General features: G+C 33.2%; 1 protein-coding gene across 1 annotated transcript; it reads left to right on the top strand.

Moving 5' to 3' along the window:
- The first annotated feature begins 7,814 nt into the window (after positions 1–7,814).
- Positions 7,815–11,042, top strand: LOC131010185 (eugenol synthase 1-like). Its single transcript, XM_057937610.1, has 5 exons — positions 7,815–8,067; positions 8,161–8,295; positions 9,977–10,208; positions 10,294–10,497; positions 10,727–11,042. Exons 1-5 carry the CDS (start codon positions 7,894–7,896, stop codon positions 10,924–10,926), a joined length of 945 nt encoding a protein of 314 aa, XP_057793593.1. The 5' UTR covers positions 7,815–7,893; the 3' UTR covers positions 10,927–11,042.
- The last annotated feature ends 955 nt before the right edge of the window (positions 11,043–11,997 follow it).

Here is an 11,997-nt window from a genome sequence, read left to right as displayed (position 1 = left end):
TGAATTGTTCATTAATTTTTGTTGGGTGATTATTAATAGTTTAATATGAATTTCGTACTTTTATTTAATACTTTAATATGAATATGAATTACGTACTTTTATGTTATAGTATACATAAATGTGAAAAAGATAGAAGGGAAAATGTAATTATATTTATTTATAGGAAGAAAATGTAAATTTTAATTATTTAAAGGATAAAAATATAATTTACAAATATTTGAAGGTGAAAAATATAAATTATAAATAACCGCCAGTGGAAAATGTAAACAATAGTCATTTATAGGGTAAAATTGTTATTATAAATATTTATAGGGGGTATTTTGTAATTTTTCGTCCATATAAATTAGTGTAGTCTTAGACAATATTTTAAGACATTTTTAAATGACATTATACATCATTTTTCATGATGCTTTTAAGTGTAGTAATAGAGGTTCTATCCTTACAGTTAACCTATTGTTACATTTCCTAATATGACACCTGCACCAAGTGCCATTACACATAAAGTGTCACATAAATAGATTTCTAATTACATTTTTAGGTGTCATAACAAGCCATTTTTCTAGTAGTGAAGCCTTCAGTGATTGTGAGAGAGTGAAAGCCCGTTCGAACCTGGTGGGAACTACTGCTTCTATCTTCGCCTTCAACCAGAAATAACAGTAGTAGGAAAGGAGAGGAGCTCGTAGACTAGCTTCAATTCGGGCAGGGCCGGCCCTGGGCATAGGCGAGGGGTGCGACCGCCTAGGGCCCAGGGCCAAATGGGGCCCCAATTTTTTTTATTTTTATTGTTATTAGTTTATATAAATAAGACTTTTTAGTCATATATTGGGCCCCAATCAATAAAAAATTTACAGTACAAGCCCAAAGACTCTAATCTTATTCCTTTGAAAAAGATGGCCCACAAACACACAATTGTAAGCAGTTAAAGGGGCCTTTTTTTTCTCATTCTGCCTAGGGCCCATGAAAAGTTCGGAACGGGGCTGAATTCGGGCTGTTGTCTTTTCTTTGACAAAAGGCTCAAACACGGTGTGAAAGAAAAAATGTATGACCTGCAAATGATTGTAATTACAGAGAAAGGAGTTTGGGGAAATGGGATTCAGGAGGAAGGGAAAAGGGTGGGGCGGTGGAGGGTTGGGTAGTGTCTTTTTTTTTTTTTTGAGAACGAGGGTTGGGTAGTTTTATTTCTTATGTTATTCTTTTTTTTTTAAATTTTTTAATTATATTTTCTTTTAATTATATTTATTTTTTATTATACTTTCATTAAGGGTAAAATAGCATGTTTACACAAAAGTGATTAGAATTAATATATTTTTATTTTCATGATTAATATCAATTTTTTGTTAATCAAAATGGTACTAATGCTCTCCATTTCCATATTAATTTCCAAAGTCCAGTTCGTACAGTAGCTACGGCTCCATAATATAAACGTGAAATATAGAGACAAAATAAGACATGCAAACTAATCTTACACCACACAACCCTTCCAAGTTCCAATTGAAAAGATATTCCCAAAGTACAGCGGCTAGCTAGCTATAAACATATGAGACCACTTTTTGAGTTGAGAGCATAAAACAAGAACACAAATAGTGGTGAAGATTGCATCAATTGATGGAGAGACACGAGAGCAAAAACAAAATCATTATCATCGTTAAAGCAAGCCTCAAATTAGGGCACCCAACATATGTTTTCTCAAGGCCTAATTCCTCAACCACTTCCAATCCTTGGGAGCCATCATAGTCAAGGTCCTCTCCTCTCTCTCCCTCTCTCTCATTTTGGGATGTGTTAATTTGCAGGGATTGCTTGATGAGCATGACAAACTTGTTTCACTGATAAAGGCACTTTTCATGGACGAAGGGTGTAGTTTAGATCGTCAGTCAATTATATATATTAACATTATAATAGAAATACTCCCTAAAAGAATGTTATATTCCCTCCGTCTAATACAAACATGAACTTTTTATCATTTTAGATCGTCTTACAAAAATATGAATATTTATATTTTTGCACCCTACCCTATCATAATTTCTCTATTTTTCATAAAATGTAACTCATTTTTAATTTCACTCACAAATATGGGGGCGCCCCATATTTTAAGTTGATTTGTGTAAAATCCACACCAGCTTTTTGTAACCAAAATTTGACATCTAAAGCATTTTGTTAGATTTGTTCATGACTTTGTTATTAGAACGTTGAATTTTCGTTATATTTGACGGATAAACGTGGAGTTTGCTAAAAAATACTCTCTCAGTTTCACTTTATGTGCCTCAAAATTTTTCGACACGGAGATTAAGAAGGTGTAAATGTATTAAGTGGTAGGTTTTTAAGCGTTAAATTTTTCTATTTATAAAAATAGGCCATATATAATGAGATGACCCAAAATAAAATACAAGTTACTTTTAATTGGACGGAGGGAGCCAGAGTTAATTATTGTCGAAATGGCTAAATTGTGTCTTACTACTATATTAGTGATATAGACTGGTTGTAGCGAATAGTGATATATCGCTGTCTGTCTTGCTTTTAGCAGCTCCTCGTACAACTTCTTTAAATGATATTTTGAAGTTAATTTGCATGCGCCTATCAAATAATCAATTCGTAACAAAATGTATTTAATTATCTTCTAGATAAATCTTTAACAGAGTATCAATATACAATATATTGCATGTGCAAGTAAAAACATTACATAATGTACTTAGAGCATATATAATGGTTCACTCTACATTAGAGTGAACCACTCTATTGTAGAGTGAAATATATAGTAATTTCATATTGCTCTCCAACAATCAATTCCTTATTTCACTCTACAATGAAGTATTTTATTTTAATATTTTATATTATTATTAAATTAATATATTTTATCTAATTATTATATATTATATATATTTGATTATATTTATATTTATGCTAAATTTTTTTTAATTATAATATATTTTAAATATTTTATTAAGAGCTATATTCAAATTGTTGCACATTAATTTATTCCAACAACATTACATAATACCTACAAAAAGCATAAATAAATGATAATAGCAACACTAATATTACATAATACTTGCCAAAATATAAATTACATAACAATAGAATCTAGTTATATATTCATATATAACTGAAACTAATTATAAATAATAATTTAAATAAATTAATATCATAAAAATATTCAAAATTAAGAAAAACAAATTTTACAATTAAAATACGATAAACAATAGTATATAAAAACAAAAGAAACAAAATAAGAAAATAAATGAAAAATTGAAAAAGCAAAAAAAAAAAAAAAAAAAGAGTGACTACCGTGATGAACGGAACCTCTCTACAATTACCGGGGTGCTGTTCATATACTCTAAATTATACAGTAAAGTGGCGTGTCATTGGGGATCAACACCACCTGCAAAGTAAAGGAAAACGCTAGTTTACAATGTTGTTGAAGATGCTCTTACATTTATAACATTTTTTAGTTATTGAACAAATAATTTAAATATCGCATTATAGTATTATTAAATATGCATTAACCACTCTATCATTATTATATCAATATACTCCCTCTGTCCATGATAAAACTTACTTCCTCTGTTCCACAAATCTTGATGCATTTCTAAATATAGTACTAACAATTAGCTAAAAAAAATAAGAATTCTTGATTACTTACTTTATCACTTTATTACCTACTATATACACACACTTTTCTACTTTATTGCTTACACACTTCTACTTTATCACTTTTCTACTTTATTAACTACACACTTAAAACACTAATCTACAACTCCTTAATTCCCGCGTCGAAAATAAATGCATCAAGATTCGTGGGATGGAGAGAGTAATGTTTTTTCTTTTTTGGACGTCACAAAAAACTTCATATTTAATTTTTTAATATACTTCACCATTTATAATATATCATTTACCCTTATTTTTTTTATCTTTTCACCACTGTCAATATTAATTACAACACTTTTTCACTACTTATAATTCATTTAACAATCTCGTCTTAAAATCAGTGTCATTCCCTTCTAGAAATTTTTATCATGAACGAAGGAAATATGTTCACATATTTATACTCCTTTCGTCCACAAAAAATAGTCCTAGAAATGGACGATACAAATTTTAATAAAAATGGTTAATGTATTGTGATGGATAAAGTGTCATACTTAAAAAAATAGTGTTAACAATGATTATTAATTGTGTTGTGAGCAGAGAAAATGGCCACCATATGATAAAAGTTTCCAGAAAGGGCTCTGTATTTTAATAATTCAATCCAAAATTTAATTGATGATTTAATCATCTTACAATTGGGTGATTCTATTCATAGCCCCAATTTTACTCATTATAGCCCCCTATTTAAAATAATAAGGGCAAATAGCGTCAAAATCCGTATACTTTCCCCGTTTTCGCATATTTCCCCTGACTTTAAAAATTCGCGATAGAATCCTTGACTTTTAATCCCGTTCGCGTTTCTCCCTAAAAAATGACCAGCGATATATAGATATGATGACATGGAGTCCGGAAATCCACGTAGGATTAAATTCCGGCGTATTAAGCGACGTAGTTTTACTTAATAATGTAAAACGTCGTCGTTTTGCCTTTTTTAGGGATTTAAATGTAATCCAACATAGAAAATTAGGGGAAAATTGATTTGTTACTCTAATTAGGGTTATTCTTCTTGGGTTCTTCTTCTTCAGCCAAATCCATGTCTTTCTCGTCATCATCCCGACGGAATTTCAGCCACGAGGGCCGAGTTATGTGCAGCCATGGACTCCAAGCTTCAATACCTTGAAGCTTCGAATGAGGAACGAGAGGGAGCTACGAGCGGCTGGAGTCCGGCTGCGCGTCGGGCAGGCTGAGGGCAGCAGCTAGGGCGCGAGCTTGTGCGGCGTCGGCAGCGGTTGACGGTGACTCGGATGACCGGGGTGCAACCGGGGCAGCGGAGAGAAGGCGGCAACCGGTGGTGCAGTCCGGCGGCGACGGTAGTGCAGCGCTAGAGGGAGAGAGACATCGCCACATGGAGGAGAGAAAAGAGAAAAGGGTGGTTTGTATGTGAGTGAGAGAGCTACATGGATGGGAGCTTTGCTGGCGGTTGGCGGTCTTCGGCGGCGGAGAGAGACGGAGGCAGTAGGCTGCCAGAGGAGGAGGGAGGTGGCTGGGCGTGGAGAGGGTGTTCGACAAGTTAATTAATTGGAGAGGAAAACGACGACATTTTCGTTTCATTTAAGTGACTCAGCAATCTTACTTAAATGACTCAGCAAAATAATGCCACATAGGTGACACGTCATTGTAGTTAGTCGCCGGAAACTTCATTAAGGGAAAATTGCGCATCGGATCAAAGGTTAAGGATTCTATCGCGAAATTTAAAAGTCAGGGGAAATATTCGAAAACGGGGAAATTATGGGGATTTTGACGCTATTTGCCCAAATAATAATATAAAATAATTATAAATTTACTATTTTATCCTCTCACATTAAATATTAAAACACTATTAAATTAAAAATATGACCATCTCACAGCCCCAAAAATAGGCACCCAAGCACGTAATCAAGCCACTCATTTGAAACGTGAAGCTAATAATGTCTTCGTTGTATCATCTGTGTATTTGATGAGATTATTTTGTTCAAAGATGACATTTCATTGTCTGCAAACACCTTCCAAGGATTTGACAGAGAATGTGCTCTTTTACCTTAATTAGTACTCAATTCGATCTTTTGGAACCACAAGATGGTTGCGTCTCTCTTAATAATTATAAACAGTGGGTATTTTTTTTTCATAGCCAATTATTCTATTATATCCATCCACTTATATTTGAATGATTTAATCATCTCGATCTTATTTCATTTTGATGCTCACATGAAAAATGCGATTGACACCTAAATGAATTAAAATTTGATCCAAATAGTTACCAAATCCACAATAATCGTTTCTCCAGTGGAGATCTCGATGAATTAGTAACCGGCTACTGATATTTTACCCGTATTTCCGCCTTCACCTTCAACATCTTTTCTTTGACAAGATCCATATCAACAATTATCTTATGCAGATCGAGCAAGAAATCACAGCTTTTTTCTTCGATATAACAAGAACGAATTTGATAAATAACGTGTGATTTAAATGCATCTTCAGTCGCATGAGATGCAATTGCAATATAGCTCTCCAACTGATTTGCAACTTCTTTGGTACCTCCATGAGAAGAATAATTTTATATAAAACTTAGGAAGAAATAAATCTTTTTGTAGAGAAACTCAATCTGGAAATGATAAAGAGACGTGGAAAATTGAGGGTGATTTTGGATCTGCTCCACCGTATTCATCATATAAATCAGAGATGCATAATCTTCAGATAACCTAGAGATGCATAAGTCGCCATCAATCTATTGAAAGTTTAACAACTAATAAAATGGAATCGGGAAGATTATGTATGAAACTGAAAACCAGATCGGATCCAGTTTTGGGGGCTATATGATTGTTATTTTTAATTCTTTAATATTTAATTTGAGGCTACATATAATAGGATAAAATAGTAAATTTGTAATTATTTTATATTATTATTTTAAATAGGTGGCTATAATGAGTAAAATGGGGGCTATGAATAGAATGACCCCTTGCAATTTCACTGTATTTCATGCTAGGCCACCAAATGCAATTTGACAAAGTTAGTGTAGACGTCCACAATTAATACTCCATTAATTAAGAATTAAAATTTAGTAAATTTCAATATGTTACTCACTTTAAATAACAGTTAAATTAAACTCAGGTTTAGGATTTATTAATTCCATTTAAAGTTTAAAAATTGCCATTAATTCAAAATCAGGGCTTACTAATTTATAATTAGACTTTCACCATCTATATATAATTAGGGTGTAGTAAATATTTAACCAAAATTAATTTATTAAAATAATTAATAAATTAAATGAAGGTTTCCCCATGCAATTTTATTGGAAAACATTCTTAGGATTAATTAATTGATCCAAGTTGATTACTGAAAGGAAGGTGTGCGATTACTTGTACCGTATTGTTTGATTTGGTAGAGATTTTTGCCGTCTGATTTTGGGGTGGAGGAAGATATATATAATTAGTGTTCCTCCACAAGAAGAGGAGAATCAGAAGAGCCATTGAAGAAGCCAAAATTCCTTATACACTTTTGTCTCTGCAACTTGCTTTGGAGCCTCCATCCTTCCCATCCAAAATTCCAAATAAACAACACATCACTGTTTATGGCAGCGGCGAAGCCAAATGTAAGAACTTTTTTTTTACATCAATTCTGCCCTTTTCTTATCCACATTTTGCAAAACTAATCCCCGGAAACCCTGGTAGTGCCACGTGCACGAATGAGATAGTCGATTTCAAATCTTGTAGTGCTTGGAGCAAGCTTGCACCAAATCTTTTCTAAAGACTCATGCAAAGTGCTTCCTTCAAATGATTTCTTTTCAAGCTCCTTAGGCCGACTTCGATGAGTAGGTTCCTTTGGTGCCCGGCTTCCACTTCCACCCATCTTTCTTATCTTGAATTAGTTAAAATTAACCTGTCAATAAGATAAAGTAGAAAAGGGAAACTTTTTTTTTTCCCATCCAAAGAGTCCCCTCCTCCGACTCCACCGGCCACCCCAACTCCAACTTATTTCCTATCCGTTATCCTTTGTCATTCGTACAAATGTCTTTATCACTTACTCCTATTTTAAATAGTCTGTTACTATCCCCCACCCAGTTATCCCCCACCAATATACCTTTTCTCTGTATAATTTTTTAAGAAATTGGTCTTGGCCCTTATAGAGTCCGCCAGTGGGCCTACACAATACAAAAGTTTAATTACCTATTAGCTCGCTATAAATAGCAACTGCGAGTTTCACTTCATCAAGGAAATAACAGAAAAAAAGAGAAAACAAAAGGTAGTTGCTAGAAATCAAAGAAGAGTTGGAATTGCAATGAAACAAAATGAGAGCAGAATCCTCATATTTGGTGGAACAGGATACATAGGCAGCTACATGGTGAAGGCAAGCATCAAATTAGGACATCCCACTTATGTGTTTACGAGGCCAGATTCCAACAAGACAGACATCCTCACCGAGTTCCAATCCATGGGAGCGATCATAGTCAAAGTATATGATCAGCTCCAATAAAACTCGACTTAATTAAAAAGCGTTGGTAAGATATCTGAACTTGCTTTACGTGTGTGTCGTCTTGTTTTGTAGGGAAGAGTCGATGAGCACGACAAGCTTGTTGCAGCGGTGAGGGAAGTCGACGTGGTGATATCCGCGTTGGCGTACCCGCAAGTTCTTGATCAGCTCAAGATCTTGGAGGCCATCAAGATTGCCGGTAATATCAAGGTACGCTAGTGTTTGATGCAACAAGCAGGATAGTGGCAGGCTCGAGTTCAGTTGAAGCTGAGTTGGAGCTCTGCTTTAAATAAAAAAATGCTAAACTCGTTTATGGATGAGTTTAGCTCGAGCTCTGCTCATTAAATATTTTGCAGATGAGGATCATAATGGAAAAATATTTTTGAGTTAGGTTGAAGTTTTGTGATACTTAATTTAAACTTGACATCTTTGGCTTCATGTATTAATCATAATATCCAACACACACTCTTTTTTCCATTTTTTCTTCAGTTTCAATTTATTATATTTTTTAGTTAGATACTCACTAGAGCACACTTACCCAATTATAGTTTTAGAATTATTTTTTATGGAGTATTTTTTTCTTGTAATTTTTAATTAATAAGTATTATTAAGGTTAATTACGTTTATGATTTTTTATGTTTCCATTTTTATTAGAGTCCATTTTTAATTTATATCACATTCATGACATTAATGAGCACATTGTGGAAAAAACTAAATGAGCTGGGTTGAATTTTGAGATTATGAATATAGAGGCAAACATGTAAAGAAATAAGTGCGTTTATCATCATATTATAAGTTCATAATCCTAGTCGATTTTTATATTGGATCGGAACTCGGAACAGATCTACTTATCTCTACGTGAAAATCACATTTTATTGTGAAAATCGGGAACATAATATTGATGTCCAAAGTTACCATATTCATCTTGAAATTAATTATATTACAAAAAATAAAAATAAAAATAAGATAAAATTATCGTTTCATTTAGAATTTGAATCCGCATGTTGCATTCGGCCATTAATATTATGCATCCACCGTATATCGAACGATTAAAAATAATTTTTAGTTCTGATTTTAAATAAGTTCTGATTCGAACCTCTTATATAAGGTGTGGTTCTAATGAGAACTATATTTATCTTTTGTGAGAATCGTTATATATAATTAATGAATCTGTTGTAAAAATTAATGCATCTGTTGCTAAAATTAATGCACTTGAAAAAGAACAAAAGTTGCTCCCTCCCGTATTTGATTCCAGATAATGCATTCATTCAGCAAGATGATGCATCCATCGTAGATCTTGATGATCAAAGGCCTAAAATAGTTTTTCGTTCTTATTTTATTTAGTGGTTCTTACTTGAACATCTTCATATATATCTGGAGTGGTTATAAATTACTTTTAGAGTATAAAATAGAAACAAATTTTCACCATTAATATACCCATAATCTAACGGTTAAGATTTAATCTTTGGCAGTCACAGTGCAGATGTCTGAATTCACTATGTAAATATCTGAATTTTGAAAATTAATTTTTTTTCTTTGTATAGGATTCAAACTCAATACCTTGAAATCATCCAATAAAATGATGAGTCAGGAATAGATCTTGATCATTTTGAAAATAATTCATATTTTATATTTTAAAATGAGCTTTTAACTTTTGTTCATTTATATATATAATACATTGTACTCCAGAGCAGTGGTGGATGCACATGCAGTCAAGGGGTGCTTTAGCCCCCACCAATAATTTTTTTCTTATGTATATTATTTAAAAATCATCAAATTAATAGTAATTTGTATAAATTATTGTATACGGAAATTGTCTTTTTGAAATCTCAAATTAAAAAATTATAAAAATATGGTATTTTTTACTACATCCGATCCGGCTTTGGTCCAGAGGTTCCTGCCGTCGGATTTCGGATTGGAGGAGGACCGGGTGAGCGCGCTGCCGCCATTCGAGGCGTTCCTGAATAAGAAGAGGAGAATCAGAAGAGCCATTGAAGAAGCCAAAATTCCTTACACTTTTGTCTCTGCAAATTGCTTTGGAGCTTACTTCATCAACTATTTGCTCCATCCTTCCCATCCAAATAAACAAGACATCACTGTTTATGGCAGCGGCGAAGCCAAGGGTATGTATTCAACCGTTAATTTCTACCTCACCACTTTTATTTAGTTTTGAAATAATATGTTGTGTTTGTGGTTGGCATTAATTAGCCGTGCTGATCTATGAAGAAGACATTGGCATTTACACGATCAAAGTCGCCACCGATCCGAGAACGTGCAACCGCGTCGTGGTGTACCGGCCGCCGGCAAACGTTGTTTCGCAGCTCGACTTGATTTCTCTCTGGGAGAAGAAAACCGGCAGATTCTTGAACAAAACTCACATCACGGAACAAGAAATTGTTACCCTTTCACAAAGTAAACATGTTTTTTGCATTTATCCTATAATTGATTTAAACCAATTTTTATGTACAAGGGGACCCCGATCTTGTTTAATAGTATGATCCCTACTTGCATGAAAAGTATGCAATATTTGGTGAATTACATGAATAGTGCCCCACTATTTTATTAGCTAGCTAGGTCGGCGTGTATAATGAATTATTTAGATTTTAAGAGAGAGAATTGATGATGATTGTTTGAATTGTAGGTCTGCCAGATCCCGAAAATATACCAGTTTCCATCCTTCACAGTGTGTTCGTAAAAGGCGCAACCGCGGATTTTGAAATCGGGGATGATCTTGTCGAGGCTTCACCACTCTATCCAGAACTCAAATTCTCCACCGTTGATCAACTAATCGACATTTTCCTCAAAAACCCTATCAAACCTGCATCAGCAGCTTTTGGATGATAGTTTTATTTGAAAAAATAAAATAAAAACTACTCTAATTGTTTGCATTTTCATGTGATTTTAGAATAAGGGAAGAACAAGACTGGCGAAGAATTAATGAATGTATTTTCTATCTGGAATGTTTTGGTTCACATTATTAATATATATATATACTGTGATCATGCATTTTAACCATTAATCTTGAAATTAGCAATAGCCTTAGGAGTAATAGTTGAGATTGAGTTATTATATATACCAGATTAATTTATCGTATGAGATACAGGTGGGATCCTCTGTCCCCAAATTTAGGGTGTACCATTATGTACCACTCTTAATTTCTTTATTTTATAATTATTTTTTATAAAAATAAAAATGATTATTATATTATGAACTCTAATAAATATTTACCATTAAAAATTAGAATTTTAAAAATTATATACCCTAATTTTGAATTAATGAACCCAAATAATCTATTATTAATTCAAATAAATATAAAAAAATAATTATAAATCCTAATTGGATGAGTGAACCCTTGTTAATTAATTAAATTTATATTATTTTAATGTATAATAAATTAAAATTGAACAAAAAACAATTTAAAATTATAACATAATGAGAGTGGTACACGGTGGTACACACTATACTTGGGGACAGTGTCACGACCGGACCTAATTAAGGATAATTAAGCCGGGGAAACCGTGACTAATGGAGGGAGATTAGAAGCGGGGTAGAAAGGGGAATAATCAAACAAGAAATGATCGCATTTCATCATTGTTAACAACATGGATATTTATAATATAACGGAGTTTTAGTCGTATAGACTCAAATAACTAGTAAGTTCGGATAACTCCGACTTATCCAAAATAGCATAAAACTTCTGAGTACGCAGCGGAATAAGGTTCTGATTACATGTATGAAGACATGTAACCCTAGAGTTTTTCATAGCATATAATATTGCGACAAAAGAGGATTCCACTCGTCACTTCATCACCATCGTCTACTGCTCAACCTGCACATTTAGAAATACATGCAGGGCTGAGTACAAAGGTACTCAGTGGGCACATATGCCTACTATGAAATATAACATGCTTC

The sequence above is a fragment of the Salvia miltiorrhiza genome, chromosome 2 (assembly GCF_028751815.1).
Source record: "Salvia miltiorrhiza cultivar Shanhuang (shh) chromosome 2, IMPLAD_Smil_shh, whole genome shotgun sequence".
NCBI classification, from domain to species: Eukaryota; Viridiplantae; Streptophyta; class Magnoliopsida; order Lamiales; family Lamiaceae; genus Salvia; species Salvia miltiorrhiza.
Note: the sequence above shows the minus strand (reverse complement) of the source record. Positions and strands in the feature narration are given on the sequence as shown.

Excerpts from the sequence above, each read along its gene's own strand:
- LOC131010185 (XM_057937610.1), top strand. The coding sequence starts at position 7,894 with ATGAAACAAAATGAGAGCAGAATCCTCATATTTGGTGGAACAGGATAC. Across the intron at positions 8,068-8,160 it reads TGGGAGCGATCATAGTCAAA|GGAAGAGTCGATGAGCACGA; the intron begins GTATATGATCAG and ends CTTGTTTTGTAG. Across the intron at positions 8,296-9,976 it reads AGATTGCCGGTAATATCAAG|AGGTTCCTGCCGTCGGATTT; the intron begins GTACGCTAGTGT and ends GCTTTGGTCCAG.